General features: G+C 32.8%; 1 protein-coding gene across 2 annotated transcripts; it reads left to right on the top strand.

The window, feature by feature from the left end:
- Positions 1-1,297: 1,297 nt before the first annotated feature.
- DMS11 (Histidine kinase-, DNA gyrase B-, and HSP90-like ATPase family protein) lies at positions 1,298-10,098 on the top strand. Of its 2 annotated transcripts, none has more exons than XM_012976145.2 (20): positions 1,298-1,672; positions 2,510-2,836; positions 2,941-3,015; positions 3,120-3,154; positions 3,370-3,448; positions 3,574-3,663; positions 3,731-3,806; positions 4,833-4,911; positions 5,708-5,836; positions 6,251-6,349; positions 6,472-6,573; positions 6,663-6,800; positions 7,409-7,501; positions 7,603-7,654; positions 7,741-7,852; positions 7,986-8,242; positions 8,379-8,491; positions 9,307-9,386; positions 9,528-9,570; positions 9,812-10,098. In XM_012976145.2, the coding sequence occupies exons 2-20, from the start codon at positions 2,518-2,520 to the stop codon at positions 9,926-9,928; spliced, it is 2,088 nt and encodes a 695-aa protein (XP_012831599.1). In that variant the 5' UTR covers positions 1,298-1,672; positions 2,510-2,517; the 3' UTR covers positions 9,929-10,098. The 2 variants fall into 2 exon arrangements, 1 of the variants encoding a protein (XP_012831599.1); XR_001172371.2 differs by having other exon boundaries at positions 1,328-1,672; positions 8,379-8,496.
- The last annotated feature ends 4,295 nt before the right edge of the window (positions 10,099-14,393 follow it).

Genomic DNA, 14,393 nt, shown 5'->3' on the forward strand with positions numbered 1-14,393 from the left:
GGACCTTACAGTTATTTAAGCATACCTCAGGGGTGTGGGTGTAATTTACCCTAAAAATAAATAACATAAACCTAGGAATTGTTTTAAAAACGTAACATGAAACAATAATTTTACAATTTTATGTAAATTGGATTTTCTTCCTTAAAAAAATGTAAAAAAAATAAATATATGTAAAGTACAAATTACAAGTTGCAAATTCCAATACATGCAAATAATAAAATAATAATTCAAAATTCGATATAATCAACTAATAATTGTGTGCATACAACCAAATGAAAAAAAATTGATTTAGTTTAATGGAAAAAACAATTCGAAAAAAAAAAGATGACGAAAATGACTGTATACTCACTTGTTGCTATGAAGTTGGATGGTGGTGACAAATGAGGTGTGGGATGAGGATTTTATACTTGCGTTTGCAATAAAAAAAAAGTAAACAATATGTAAACATGGTAAATAAAAATCAACATTAAATATACATTGCAAAAATTTTGTGAATGGTAACTTGAAATTTTGAATTAAAGTACAAGATAACTAATCAAGTTATTATTAAGGTAGATTTGGTAAAATAATGATTTGGTGGAATGAATTTGCTTAAATAAGGTAAACTAATAAAGTAGACAATTATTTTAAAATAGGATGATTCCATTTTTTTTTTCTTTGAGATCTTGCCACCTAAAAGGATAATAAATGGAAGTGGGATATGAAAAGAATTAAAATGAAAAGTAAACATATTAGATAAATTTAGAAAAAAAACTTCATTTTTTATATGTGTGTGTGAAAAAAGGATGAAATAATCAATCTTAGAAATATATTTTTTTGAATATTTTTTTGATAATTTAGGAAACGTTCATGAATTGAAATTGGAAATATATTAATTATGAAGTATAATATTTTCAATTTTGATTTTATGTTTCATAATTTAAAATAAAGGTTAATGACATTCTATATTTTAAAACAATGTTTTATAGTGATAAATTGGAATCTAATAATCAAGGAAAGAAGTTCGAAAAATGAAAGAAATGAAAAAATGTTGGATTAAAAGTGTAGATGTAAAAACTTTGATCGTGCATTCTCCATTTTTATATTAAATAGATGTTTTCTAGTTTGTAGTCGTTTTATGTAAAAATACATTTTTTGATACACCACAATCTGATATTTACAAGCCAAAGAGACATATTCTATAATTATCTTGTTTTAAAATATAGAGCTCGAGTGAGGTAAAACGTGTACAAACCGAAGAATATTTTATAAAATTTGGAAGATTATGTTGAATATGACACCACGAAAGAAAACGAGCAAGAAGATTCATAATTGAAGAATGATTGTAATTATTCAAACGGAAACGGAGTTTTTCGTAATTTAACAATATCGTCCGCAGTGGCCCTAATTTACCATTTATTTTAATTACTTTTCCCCAAATCAAGCCTTCTTCCCCAAATCATCTTCTTCTTCCCTTCCAACACTCCGTCGAGCCTTCACTATCCATCACCACCAGTACTCCGTCACCAGTGTACTCATCTCCGCCGTCGGCGGTTGAAGGACACGCGCCCCCAAATGGAAAATTACTTAACACCTAATTCGACGAGATGACAACTCTACGAAACAATTGCTGCTTCCATTCTTAGTCACGCTTCCTCCCCATTTGGCCTTAGCTTTGGAAACTCCGTCGCAGGTATGTGTAATTCATCATTGATGGAAGTTATTTTTTTTTATTTGTAATATCAGTTTAATTTTAGGTTAATTTTGCTGCGTCCAACTTCTCACACACCATGCATTTGTTTGTTATTGTTACTTTTGGTAATGGGGAATGCGTTTGCTATTCGGCATGCATTTCTTTTCACACCGAAAATTTCCGTTATTGGTTACCGAAATTTTCGGGTACAGTTTTACCAAATGAACACCCCTAGCTAGCCGCATTTCATAATTAAAATGATTGTTAGGCTCCGTTTGGATGGAAGGATTTGATTTGAGGAACACGATTCGAAATGACTCCAATTTGGAGTCGTTTTCAAAATTACGAAGATGAAGGAACCATCCAGACATGAGCGATTTTAAATTCCTCGTCCTAGCAAGTAGTGATTATTTTATTCATATAGAAAGATGTTTTGAATTTATTCTTCTTTGCATAATTTGGCCCCATTTGGTTGCCAAGGTAAGTCATGATGATTAACTAAATAGTTGGACTTAATTTGATGTTTGGTATCCCCAATAAATTACCGGGTTGACCCGCCAAAATTATATAATCATGGCTTATCTTGCCTTCTAATGAGTTTTTTTTTGTTGGATTCAAGTTCCAATAAAATAATTGGGTCTCATTAGATTATTTAATTTTATGTTGCCAACCAAACGGGGCCTTAGGTAATTGTTTTCTATCTTGGTTCCAATAATTTTGGCTAACTACTTTTTTGCCTCGTATACTTTTTAACTTTTGTTTTTTCCCTAATAATAAAACTACTTTCAATTTGTCGGTATATTTGGTAACTAATTGTCCTATGTTTAATTTTTCCAGTCCCTAAGATGAGTTCAACAAACTTAAGTAGCATGTATGGTATTGGAGAGGTTGGTGTGAAAGCTGTTAAGTCGGAGCAAGATTACATGCGACGATCAATGCAACTAAATCAGACCCCCAAATTTGATTTAACATCTCACGAAGAATCCAATTCCCTAATTAGAAGGCATGAAAGTGAAAAGAGTAGAGGATCGACATTCTTAAAAACTCAAGTTGATGATTCAAGCCTTTGCTCGACATCATCAATATGTTCTGCTCCGATTTGTCGTCAGTTTTGGAGAGCTGGGAATTATGACGACAGGCTTAATTCTAAGCCAGCAAGTCAAAGTATTTTGCTCTCTGATAATCACACTTCATCTTAATATTCTGAACTATATAATTAAAAAAAAAGTATAGAATTATATTTTTTTTTTAAATGATTTTTTTGGCAGATGGCACCGGTTATCTTCGGATTCATCCGAAATTTCTTCATTCGAATGCTACTTCACATAAATGGGTCTTTGGTGGTACGTGATTCAAATATAGTTCGCTGCTTCAGCTTGAATAGATCATTTGTGTTATTGCTGCTTGATATCTTCTCATATTTTTGTTACTTGTTCCGTGTTTACAGCTGTGGCAGAACTGCTTGATAATTCAGTTGACGAGGTAATCTTCTATGAAGTTTGATATTTTCTTTTTTTCTTCAGCTGGGTTATACATTTTTCATTGGGATTACCTTCATATTAAAATGTGAATGTAATAGACATCTAAGGGGCATATATGAACTGTGCATGGCTTAATTTCATATCATGTTTGTCTAAGTGACCATGTTATTTCGTAGTAATATTAATGTTTTTATTTTGCGTCTCATGTACTGGTAGATACAAAATGGGGCCACCTTTGTCATTGTAGATAAAATTTTAAATCCCAGGAACGGAACTACAGCATTGTTAATTCAAGGTAATGAATCTTTCAAATTCACATTTATAGAACTATACAATTCTTAGCTATTCAACAATGAATACTATTTGACATTCTGTACTTGATTAAACTGAAAGATACATTAATTATGATTTTCTTATTAGATGATGGTGGTGGAATGGACCCTGAAGCAATGCGGCGTTGCCTTAGTTTTGGGTTTTCCGATAAGAAGTCAAAAACTGCAATCGGACAGTGTGAGTGTGAAAATGATGTTTATTATTTAATATCACATTTATATGTTGACTTATCGCACCATTTCAGATGGTAATGGGTTCAAGACCAGTTCTATGAGACTTGGGGCCGATGTTGTTGTCTTCAGTCGCTGCCAAAAGAACAGGTTCCACTGCTTTCTTCATTTTCTTGTTAACATTTCTAGATGGCTTCGCTTCTTTTGTATGTTAATTGTTACTGTATTTCTTGGTGGAGCTTCTTGTGATATCCTTATTCGTCGAAAATCCTTTCAATATAAATCTTCACCGTTTATTTCTGTTCTACATCTTTGAATGGTTTAAATCGATATGGTGTCTGTGAAATTTGCAACATGTCAAAAGATGATAGCCAAGTATAAGAAATTATTTTTGCGATGTAGTATACTTAGATTTCGGTTCACTCTGCAAATTGATGCAAATTGATATATATATATATATATATATATATATATATATATTTCCATTTCAGAAATACTGAAGTCTTTAAAGATTTAAACGAGAAATGGTCTTTTATGTCATACAATAATGCTTCAGAAGCACGAGGACAATATGTTTTGTTATAAGCTTATTAAACTAAGGCCTCGTTTGGTTGGGGAGATTAGCTATTATTTACTAAATAGTTGGACTTTATTTGATGTTTGGTATCCCCTATATCTTGTTGGGTCGACCCGCAAATATTATGTTATCATGGCTTATCTTGCCTTCTAGGCATGTTTTTTATTGGATCTTCCAAGGTCCAATAATACAATTGGGTTTTGTTAGATTATTCAATCTTATATTGGCAACCAAACGAGGCCTAATGATATTAGGGAAGCCACTTGCTAATCCATTTTTTTTCAGAAGGCCATATGGTTTATATCTGTTACTTCCTTGTTCTCTTCCTCCCGGTTCATGGATGGTCAACTATGATCAATTCTGCTGAATTGTATTTTGATCAGGATTACTTTTAACAATTAACAATTAGGAAAAAGATTTGCAGTATTCTGTTAAAGCTAGAATTTTACTTTACATCTAAGGTAGAGGTTTTTTTCTCATTGTCATCGTAAAATGGCAACTCTTGAGAAACTTAAAATTTACTGTCTCCCTGCTCAATCTTTAATACTTCTTTTGTGGTCTTATTATTTCTTATTTGTTAATTTTTTTTTCGTGATCAGGACATTGACTCAGAGTGTAGGTCTTCTGTCTTATACATATTTAATGCAAACAAGACAAGACAGGATAGTCGTTCCAATGGTGAGTAACACATTCGAAATTAATAGATGCAATATTCATGTTTCTGAAATGTCTTCAATTTGCTGTCGGTTATCATGTCACCCCCAAAAATAGTGACACACATCCCAGTTAGTCGCATTCAAGCTAACATCCTTGGTTTAAAATTTTGAGTGGATGACAGGATGAATAAAAAGGTATTAAAGTTTATACAAATGTTGTTGACTGGATGGGGAATTTGTACAGTCGTAAAAAAGAAAATGTGAAACCGGTTTTGATTTTTTGCTTCTAATTAATGGCCTAACACTGAAATAGTCACCGTTAAGAGTGATTGTTCTTCTAAAAGTTAACAGTATTAAATTTAATGGAAGTTGTGTAAGTTCTATACTACACATTCTTAGGCCTGAAACACGATCCACAGATAAGTCGATGCCTATTGCCTAATTTTTGATTTGGTGCAAGATCTGAAAATTGTTGGCATGTAGGATCTTGTTGTGCCTCGTGATACTTCAGTTTTAACTTCATACTTACGTTATAATGCCGATTAGTATGATTTTGACCAGTTGTTGTTTGGACATTATACTTTTATAGTTCTGCTTTCAGCATCTACTGCCAGGGCATGCAAAAAAGCAAAAAAAAAAAAAGAAAGAAAAGGAGAATCAGCTACTGCATACTTTTTTGTTTTGATGAGCATTTGATGTTCTTTTTATTTCAATATTCTCCTTTCCCATGATTAGTATTTCATTTTCTTTGTCATGTTTCATAGGTGTCTACTCCTCTGTGCACCTTAAATATCAAGTTTCTCTTTGCATTTATGCAGGTCGATTATCAATTCAACGCAAATAGTGGCACATGGAATACATTGCACAATGAACAACAGCTTAAGAATAATCTTTCAATCTTGTTGCAGTGGTCCCCAGTTGCCACAGAAGCTGAACTTCTAAAGCAAGTACGTAGAACTTTCAGAGAACAAGTTTCTATTTCTTTTTATCTTATTAACCATTTTCCTATATCTTTTATGGGATAAAACTGTTCCTAATCCCTATAGGCCTCGTTTGGTTGCCAATATAAGATTAGCCAAGATAAGACTAAATATTCCAATGAAACTCGATTATATTGTTGGACCTTGGAAGATCCAATAAAAAACATGCCTAGAAGGCAAGATAAGCCATGATAACATAATATTTGCTGGTCGACCTGGTAAATTATTGAGGATACCAAACATCAAACAAAGTCCAATTATTTAGTTAATCATGGCTAATCTCTCAAACCAAACGAAGCCATAGTGTATGCTATTATTTCCTCCCATGCAATACCCTTTGGACTTAATATATCATTTCCTTCTATTTGTGCGATGTTGCAGTGTGATGACATTGGTCCTCATGGTACGAAGATAATAGTCTACAATTTGTGGCATAACGATGATGGAAAAATGGAGCTGGATTTTGAGTCAGATCCCGAGGTTTCTGTTGGCTGTTAAATTACTACCGTCATTGGATTTACTCTGCCATTGCCTGCTGTTATAGTTCAGTTATTATTTCCCTTACTGGTTGACCATAGCTTCATTTGATTCTTTGGTATCAGGATATCCGAATACTTGGGAAGGGTAACAATAATGAAAAAGTTTCTTATATGGTGGAAGCTTCTGAACGGCATATTGGTAACCGTTTTCGCTATTCACTCCGTGTAAGTCTCTTCAGGATATAGTAATCTTTGTATAAATCTGTATACTATAAAACAATTCTTACTAATACTTGGTCCTCCCATGCCTGCAGGCATATTTATCTATTTTATACTTGCAAGTCCCGGAAAAGTTTTCCATATTATTACGTGGACGAGTTGTTGAGTATCATAACATCGCAGCTGATCTCAAATTTCCGGAATTCATAATGTACAGACCTCAAAATGTGGAGGTAGGGCCTTTTTTCAATATAACCACATGAATAATATATACAAATATAATAGGACATGGATTTAGACACATAAGTGAGTTGATTTATGCTAACAATTTAGTGAGTATGCATGCATGCACACTTGATACAGACATTAAAAACAATATTTTCCGAGTTTCATAATTTTGTTTAAATGTTTTGGAAATAAAAAAGAATCATCAGAAAGATATTCAAAAAATATTAAATTACAAAATTGCAAAGGACTAAAAAGTGATCGGAATTGGTGGTTGCACTTGCTCGGACATCTCACGTGCCTTTCGGCTGTTACAAGGACTATTTTGATGAACATAATTCAGAATGGGACTAAAAATAGTTTGAACTGGACCAAAATTCAAAACTATCCAATCTAATACGACCAAATTTAACATCTGCTTGTTAGTCCTTCGGCGTCGATCTTATACAAATCTCAATTAGATGGAGAAATGGCATGGACTTGCATTCGCAACTGAAATATTTTGATCACTTAACATGTATACATTTGTTAAATAATTAGCTTTCTCTGGTGGTTGTTGTTAGCATATGATTGGATCAATTTTGGAGATTTATCATCCTTGATTTGGTGATTGTAGGGTTCGGTCCTCACGACAATTGGATTTCTGAAGGAAGCTCCAGCTGTTAATATACATGGCTTTAATGTCTACCACAAGAATAGATTGATACTGGTGAGTTACTTCAATTTTAAAACAAAATTTTACATAACGAACATGCCAGTTTTTCCTGGCCTATATCTCACATCCATATTTGTTCGTCTTTTCCTTTGCAGCCATTTTGGCATGTGGTAACATATTCCGACAGTAGAGGCAGAGGGGTCGTAGGTAAGAATTATATATATTGTGTCTTCTCACTTTTGTCATGAATTAAATGTACTGTTACTAGGTGAATTGCTACTGGGAAATTGCAGGGGTTTTGGAAGCAAATTTTATTGAGCCTACCCACAACAAACAGGAGTTTGAGAAAACTCCAGTTTTCCAAAAGCTTGAAACCCGTTTAAAAGAAATGACTCAAGAATACTGGTTAGTGATTTATTTGAGAAAAAAGCAACAAACATAATTTTCTTCCACCTTATCCATCTTAGCTTTTTTGTAACTGTAAAAGAGATGAGGTTATTCATCCATTTATTCTTATGGCATTATTGGAATGTGACAGGGATTATCATTGTGGACTGATTGGTTATCAAGTTAAGAAAAAGCCTCGACCAAATGTGATGCCTCAGTGTGGTTCCGATTCTCGGCTAAGTAATGGTATATATCAGCCTGTTATGCTGAGTCGAGACTCCTCAAAAACTATTGGTGCAAAAGCATCACCCGCAGCTGGAGCTAGACGAGATGAAGTTAATGCCTCATTGAATTACGCGCCAGCAAAATCTGGAATGTCTGTGCCTTCCTTTCATCAAAATCCACAGGGTATAAAATAAATAAAAATACTGATGCCTGAGCTTCCTCGAATATTTTTGTGTTTCCTTACAACAATGAGTCGTTTAAGGACATATATTGTATAAACCTTGCTTTTTGATTCGAAAATGTACTGCATTAAAAACAGGAGTAACTTCCAAAAGGAAAGGACACGACCATTTTGTAGAGCCTGAAAGGGTGAAGAGGATTGGAGCCATTGCATCCAGGTCAACTGGCAGTGCTCAGGGTGGAGCTGTACAGGTGATGTATGGTTTGACTTTTACGACGAAGCCATAATTACTATTAAAATAGAACATTATGTTTCTTCCTCTTTTCTTTGTTTTTTTTTTCTCTTCTTTTGCATGTATCCGTCAAAACTTCTAAAACTCAACTCAACTTCTAATATTATGTGGTACAACCCAACTTCTAAAACTTAATATGAAACACCATGATTCACATTATCGTTCAGCTGATACAGCTCTTTTTTTTTTCCATTAAGTTCAATATATTCCTCGTATCTATCTTCGGCTAGTCTAGGGGGTTTATAAGTTTTAATTTTAAACAAATTGCAATATACATGCTGTTGAAAATCTACTGTCGTATGCATACCTCATAGATTTGTGCTTTAGATCATGTTCTTCAGAAACTTTTCTTGCTTTTCTTCTGCCGAAATTCCCATTCAAAAAAGGTTTCTCCCTCGGTTTACGTGTTTCCTAAAACTCGGCTGATAAAAATTCCACCAGCCCCAAAAACCTAGTAAAAATTGTCAGGATTTGAATTACTTTTCCTTCTTACCCTGAAATTCAGGGGTGACGAGGTTAACACTTTCTGTTGATGCTACATGCTCTATAAAAAATCTTTATCTATTACGCTGATCACGTTTAAAGGTTTCTCTCCATGCAAATGCTCTAGCGAGTTCTAAAGGGGAAATTTTTTACAGAGTATCATTTTAAACACTTCCACAATCCATTTCTGTAAATACCATTATATTTTCTAGCATTTTTTTTTTTTTGGATTTTTGGTGATTTTATGTGTGTGTGTAGAAGGCATCCTTGACATTATTTTATTTCGTGTAGATTGCTGTTGACCCTGCAGAACTATTGGAAGACCAAGAGGCTTCTGAAGTGATTATAGAAAACGAAAAGCTTCGTGCTCAGTAAGTTTCTTATCATAAAAATCGTGATGTGAAGAACCGACAGAGCATAATTACATCACACAATATATATGCTTTTCGTTGTTCTTAAAGTGTATATTGTCAATTGTGCCCTCATGTGTGAATCTGTTTTTTGTATTTTAGGTGCAAGGAATATGAGACGACAGACGAAGAACTCAATCTCAAGGTACTTGTGACCACCTTAAAGTTCTTTGATACTTTTTATTAGAATGCGCAGATTCTAGAATCTTATATTGCATCTATTATGAAATAGTGTCGATTAGAGTTCTTGAAGCATTATAATGAACTACTGATAGGACAATCCGAAAAACAACTGCATAATTAATTTTAATCAATTTTTTTTTTTTTTTTTGCGTTCTTGTTTCTCTCACCCGTGAATAAAGAATATATGGTGTTTATTTGTATAGATCACACGACTTACAACAGAAGTGCGAGAAGCACGACGTGAGTACGCTCGCTTGCTGATAGAATCGAATTTATTGGAGAAGGTTAAGAAGGAAAATAGACAAGCTAAACCTGTATGATTTGTGTAATTGTCTTGCTATGACCTTTTTGTTCTTCCAAGTAGAGTACAGATGTGTAATTGTCTTTGCTATGACCCTTTTGTTCTTGGAAATAGTACGTACATATTTAAGTGTTAGTTTATCTTGTCTTTATTTATTGGGGCAATTTTCTACTAGTCCCTAAACCGTAATATTCTTTCATTTTAGGACATCAATATATTTTCATTATCTAGAAAATCATTCGGTCATAATTTTTATGGCAAATAATGGCATATAGGTCCATGACAAGGGACTTAAATACACATAGATCCAGACGAAAAACAGTCTTGCAAATAAACTCATTCTTATGGCGTTGATCTTTTTTTTTTTGAACTTTTTTTCTTCGCTAAATTACTCTGTTAACAAAATTATTGTCTCAGATAGAAATATTGAATACCAAAACAGTAATATTACTAATGTTACTGTCCCAAACAATAATATTATTGTCCCAAATACTAATATTACTATCCTAAATAGTTAAATTACAAATATAAAATATTACTTTCCCGAACATCAATATTACTAATATTATTGTTCCAAACAGTAATATTATTGCATCTGACAGTAATATTACGGTCGAAGACAACAAAATTGTAGGCCAAGACGATAAAATTAATGAATACAGTAATATTATTGTTTCCGACAATTAAATTACTGTCGGATACCGTAATATAGCAGGCCAAGACAGTAATATTAATTTAAATTATTTTTTTTTTAATAAAAAAACTAGTTTTCAAAAAAAAAAGAAAGAAAAAAAGTCAATCCCGGAGATCGGGGGTTGACCTACCGGAAAAAAAAATTCAAAAAAAAAACTTTCAAAATAAAATAAAATTCAACGCTGAAGATCGGCGGCAGCGGTCAAAATTGGGGTTAAAATTGGAATAAGGGTCAAAATTGGTTAATTGGTGAAATTTGACTAAATTGGGGAGTAAATCATGAAATTGAAGTTGAATTAGGGGTTAAGGAATTGAGGGTAATTTTGGTATATATGAAAGGGTTTTCCTTATTTGCAAATAAATTTGAATGAACCGGATTTATTTGAAAGACAAAAAAATTGGATGTCCATTTTTTAATTAAGTGCTCTTTTCAGGCCTATTTGCCATTTGCCCATTTTTTATTTATCGGCTAAAAGTCCATCATTCATTGACATACACATTTTTGGCGGTTGATAGTCGGCAGCAGAGCACCGTCGACTAATGTTTTTTCTTTTCTTTTTTTGACTAGGAGTATCTCCCACCGATCCTCATATCACCATTATTCACATAATTTAGGTGTTTATGGCCTCACACCTAATCCTTATAGCACCGTTTCACCTAGATTTATAAAATTTTTGTTTAAAGTTCTATACCTAGTAGAACGGCTTGATGAACAAAACTCATGACATTTGCTCATGGACGATGTTAGATTTTGGTGATCCGACGTCGTTTTGACACTTAAAAATAAAATTTTGCTACTTTAGGAAAGTTTTATAAAATTCATATCAATTCATAGAAATTTCAGATGAGGATTCTGTTAGTTGGTTTGTTTTCGGAATTGCGAGATCTATTAGAATTAGATTTTAACTCATTTTCAATTTTTTGCTGCAAAATGATCATTTTTCCCGGTTTATTAAGATTTTTTGAGTTTGATCAGCACGTTAAAAGTTATATCCCTAGTATAATGGCCTCATGAACATGTAATTAACACATTCCATTACAAAAGTTCACTAAAAACTTATCAATTAACAAAAACCACTCTGTAATTAATGAAAACCACTATGTAATTAATAAAAACCACTGTATAATTAGCGAATTCCATTACGAAAATACACTCTGTAATTAATGAAAACCACTCTATAATTAATGAAATCACTAAGGAGATTTTTTTAATCAAGCACAGTTTATTAAAACTATAGTTGTGGACACCAAAAACATCATTAGAAAATAAGATCTCTCTTACCTAATACATAAAACATATATTGCTGATAATTGTGGTTAACAATATGCAAATAGAACAGTCAAGGTTCATATTATTAATAAAAAAAATTAGGGCGAATGGCAAAAAGGCCCATCCTAAGTGACTTAAATGCACATTGGTCAAAAAAAAAAACAGTCATTCAAATATACCCATCCCCATGTCTTTAGTCAAAAATACCCTCCATAATATATTTTTTGTCAATTCCATCCATTATGCTCTAACTTCCTTAATATTATACATTAACCCTGGATTTAAAAAAATATATCACATTAACCCCCATTTTAATAATTTCTTAAAACAATAAATTTTTTTTTTCTGATTTTTTTTTTCTGGCCAGATTCCGGCGTTGACCGTCGGAGACCGCAGATCTCCGGCGTTGACTTTTTTTTTTTCTTGAAAACATTTTTTTTCTGATATTATTTTTTCTGGCCGACCAACCACCGTTGACCGCTAGTCTTCGGCGTTTACTTTTTTTTTCGAATTTTTTTTTCTTAAAAAAAATATTTTAATTAATATTACTGTCTTGGCTGCTAAATTACTGTCTCAGACAGTAATATTACTGTTTGGGACAATAATATTATCGATATTATTTTCTCGAACAGTAATATTATTAATATTACTGTCCCAAACAGTAATATTATTGCATGAGACAGTAATATTACGGTCGAAGACAATAATATTACAATCGAATACAACAAAAATGCATGTCAAGACGATAAAATTAATTAATACAATAATATTACTGTCTCAGACAGTTAAATTACTGTTGGAGACAGTAATTTAGCAGCCAAAACAGTAATATTAATTAAAAAAAAATTAAGAAAAAAAAAATTTCAAAAAAAAAAGTCAATTAACATTTAAATTATTGTCTCCGACAGTTAAATAACTGTTGGAGACAGTAATTTAGCAGCCAAGACAGTAATATTAAATAAAATATTAAAAAAAAAAGTCAATTAACAGTTAAATTACTGTCTCCGACAGTTAAATAACTGCTGGAGACAGTAATTTAGCAACAAATACATTAATATTAATTAAAATATTTTAAAGAAAAGTCAATTAACAGTTAAATTAATGTCTCTGACAGTTAAATAACTGCGGGAGACAGTAATTTAGCAGCCAAGATAGTAATATTAATTAAAATATTTTTGAAGAAAAAAAAGAGTCAATTAACAGTTAAATAACTGTCTCCAACAGTTAAATAACTGCCTCCGACGGTTAAATAACTGCTGGAGTCAGTAATTTAGCAGCCAAGAGAGTAATATTAATTAAAATATTTTTTTGACGAAAAAACAAAATTATATAAAAAAAAAAGTCAACGCCGGAGACCCGGCGGTTGACCTACCGGAAAAAAATTAAAAAAAAAAAGTTTTCAAAAAAAAAAAAAGAGTCAACTCCGGTCTCCGGCGGTCAACGGTGGCTGACCGGCGGTCTCCGGTGGTGGCGGGTCAAAATTGGGGTTAAAATTGATTAAGTGATGAAATTGGGCTAAATTGGGGTGTAAATCATGAAATTGGAGTTGGATTGGGTTTCAATGAATTGTGGGTACTTTTGGTATATATAAAAGGATTTTCTTTATTTGCAAATAAGTTTGAATGAACTCGATTTATTTGAAAGACAAAAAAGTTGGATGCCCCTCTTTTAATTAAGTGCCTTTGTCATGGGCCTATTTGCCATTTGCCCAAAAAATTAATTAGCAATTTTCCACGATAATGAGGTAGAAAAATTAAATAATTCTTAAAAAAATACAAAAAAATTATATTGCCGGGATCGATCAACCTTAGTTGCAAAACTAAATTTTGTGTACTCAATTTCAACTCTTCATGTGCCGACCATATCCACCGTCAATTGCTGCGGCGACTGAAAGGAACGACTGAATGTGCAGGAACATCGTCCTCGACTTGATGGGTTGCGTAGAGAAGGGAAGAGAAGAGAAACAAGGGCATGAAATTGATAGCGGAGATGAGAGAAAGAAACGTTGGAGCGTGAAGAGAAGGGAGAGAAGAGAAACGAGAGAAAGAGACGCTGATGGTTAGGTTAAAAATGAGAAATAGGTATTATAGGGATATTTAATTATTTATGGCCCATTAAAAATGTTTTAGATTTATCTTAAAAAAAAAAAATTTGGACCCATCTTAATTGTACAATGTATATGAGGGGGGTTTGTCAAATAACCCCTAGTAAATAATATAGTATTGGAATTGTAAAGTGACAGATAATATAAAACATAAAAAAACACATGATTAGGAGCGGAGAGAGTATTACTATTAAGCATATAAATTAACAATTATAGTTCATTTTTGGTGGTTTATGTTTAATTGTTTTCCCTTCATAATCAATGTTTTGAAAACCGGACCGGACCGGCCGGTCCGACCGGTTCAACCGCGAACCGCCGCCATGTCCGGTCCGGTTATATGTCAAAACCCAAAAACGTCAAAAAACCGGGTTAACTACCAAAAAATCGGTTCGACCGGTAAAAACCGGTAAAACCGGG

This window comes from Erythranthe guttata, chromosome 14, assembly GCF_056151865.1.
Source record: "Erythranthe guttata isolate IM_541 chromosome 14, IM_541, whole genome shotgun sequence".
Classification (NCBI taxonomy): Eukaryota; Viridiplantae; Streptophyta; class Magnoliopsida; order Lamiales; family Phrymaceae; genus Erythranthe; species Erythranthe guttata.

Bases quoted from the DNA above. Each gene is read 5' to 3' on its own strand.
- DMS11 (XM_012976145.2), top strand. From the start codon at position 2,518: ATGAGTTCAACAAACTTAAGTAGCATGTATGGTATTGGAGAGGTTGGT. The intron at 2,837-2,940 runs GTATTTTGCTCT...TTTTTTTGGCAG, and splicing joins TTCTAAGCCAGCAAGTCAAA to ATGGCACCGGTTATCTTCGG. The intron at 6,574-6,662 runs GTAAGTCTCTTC...CCATGCCTGCAG, and splicing joins GTTTTCGCTATTCACTCCGT to GCATATTTATCTATTTTATA.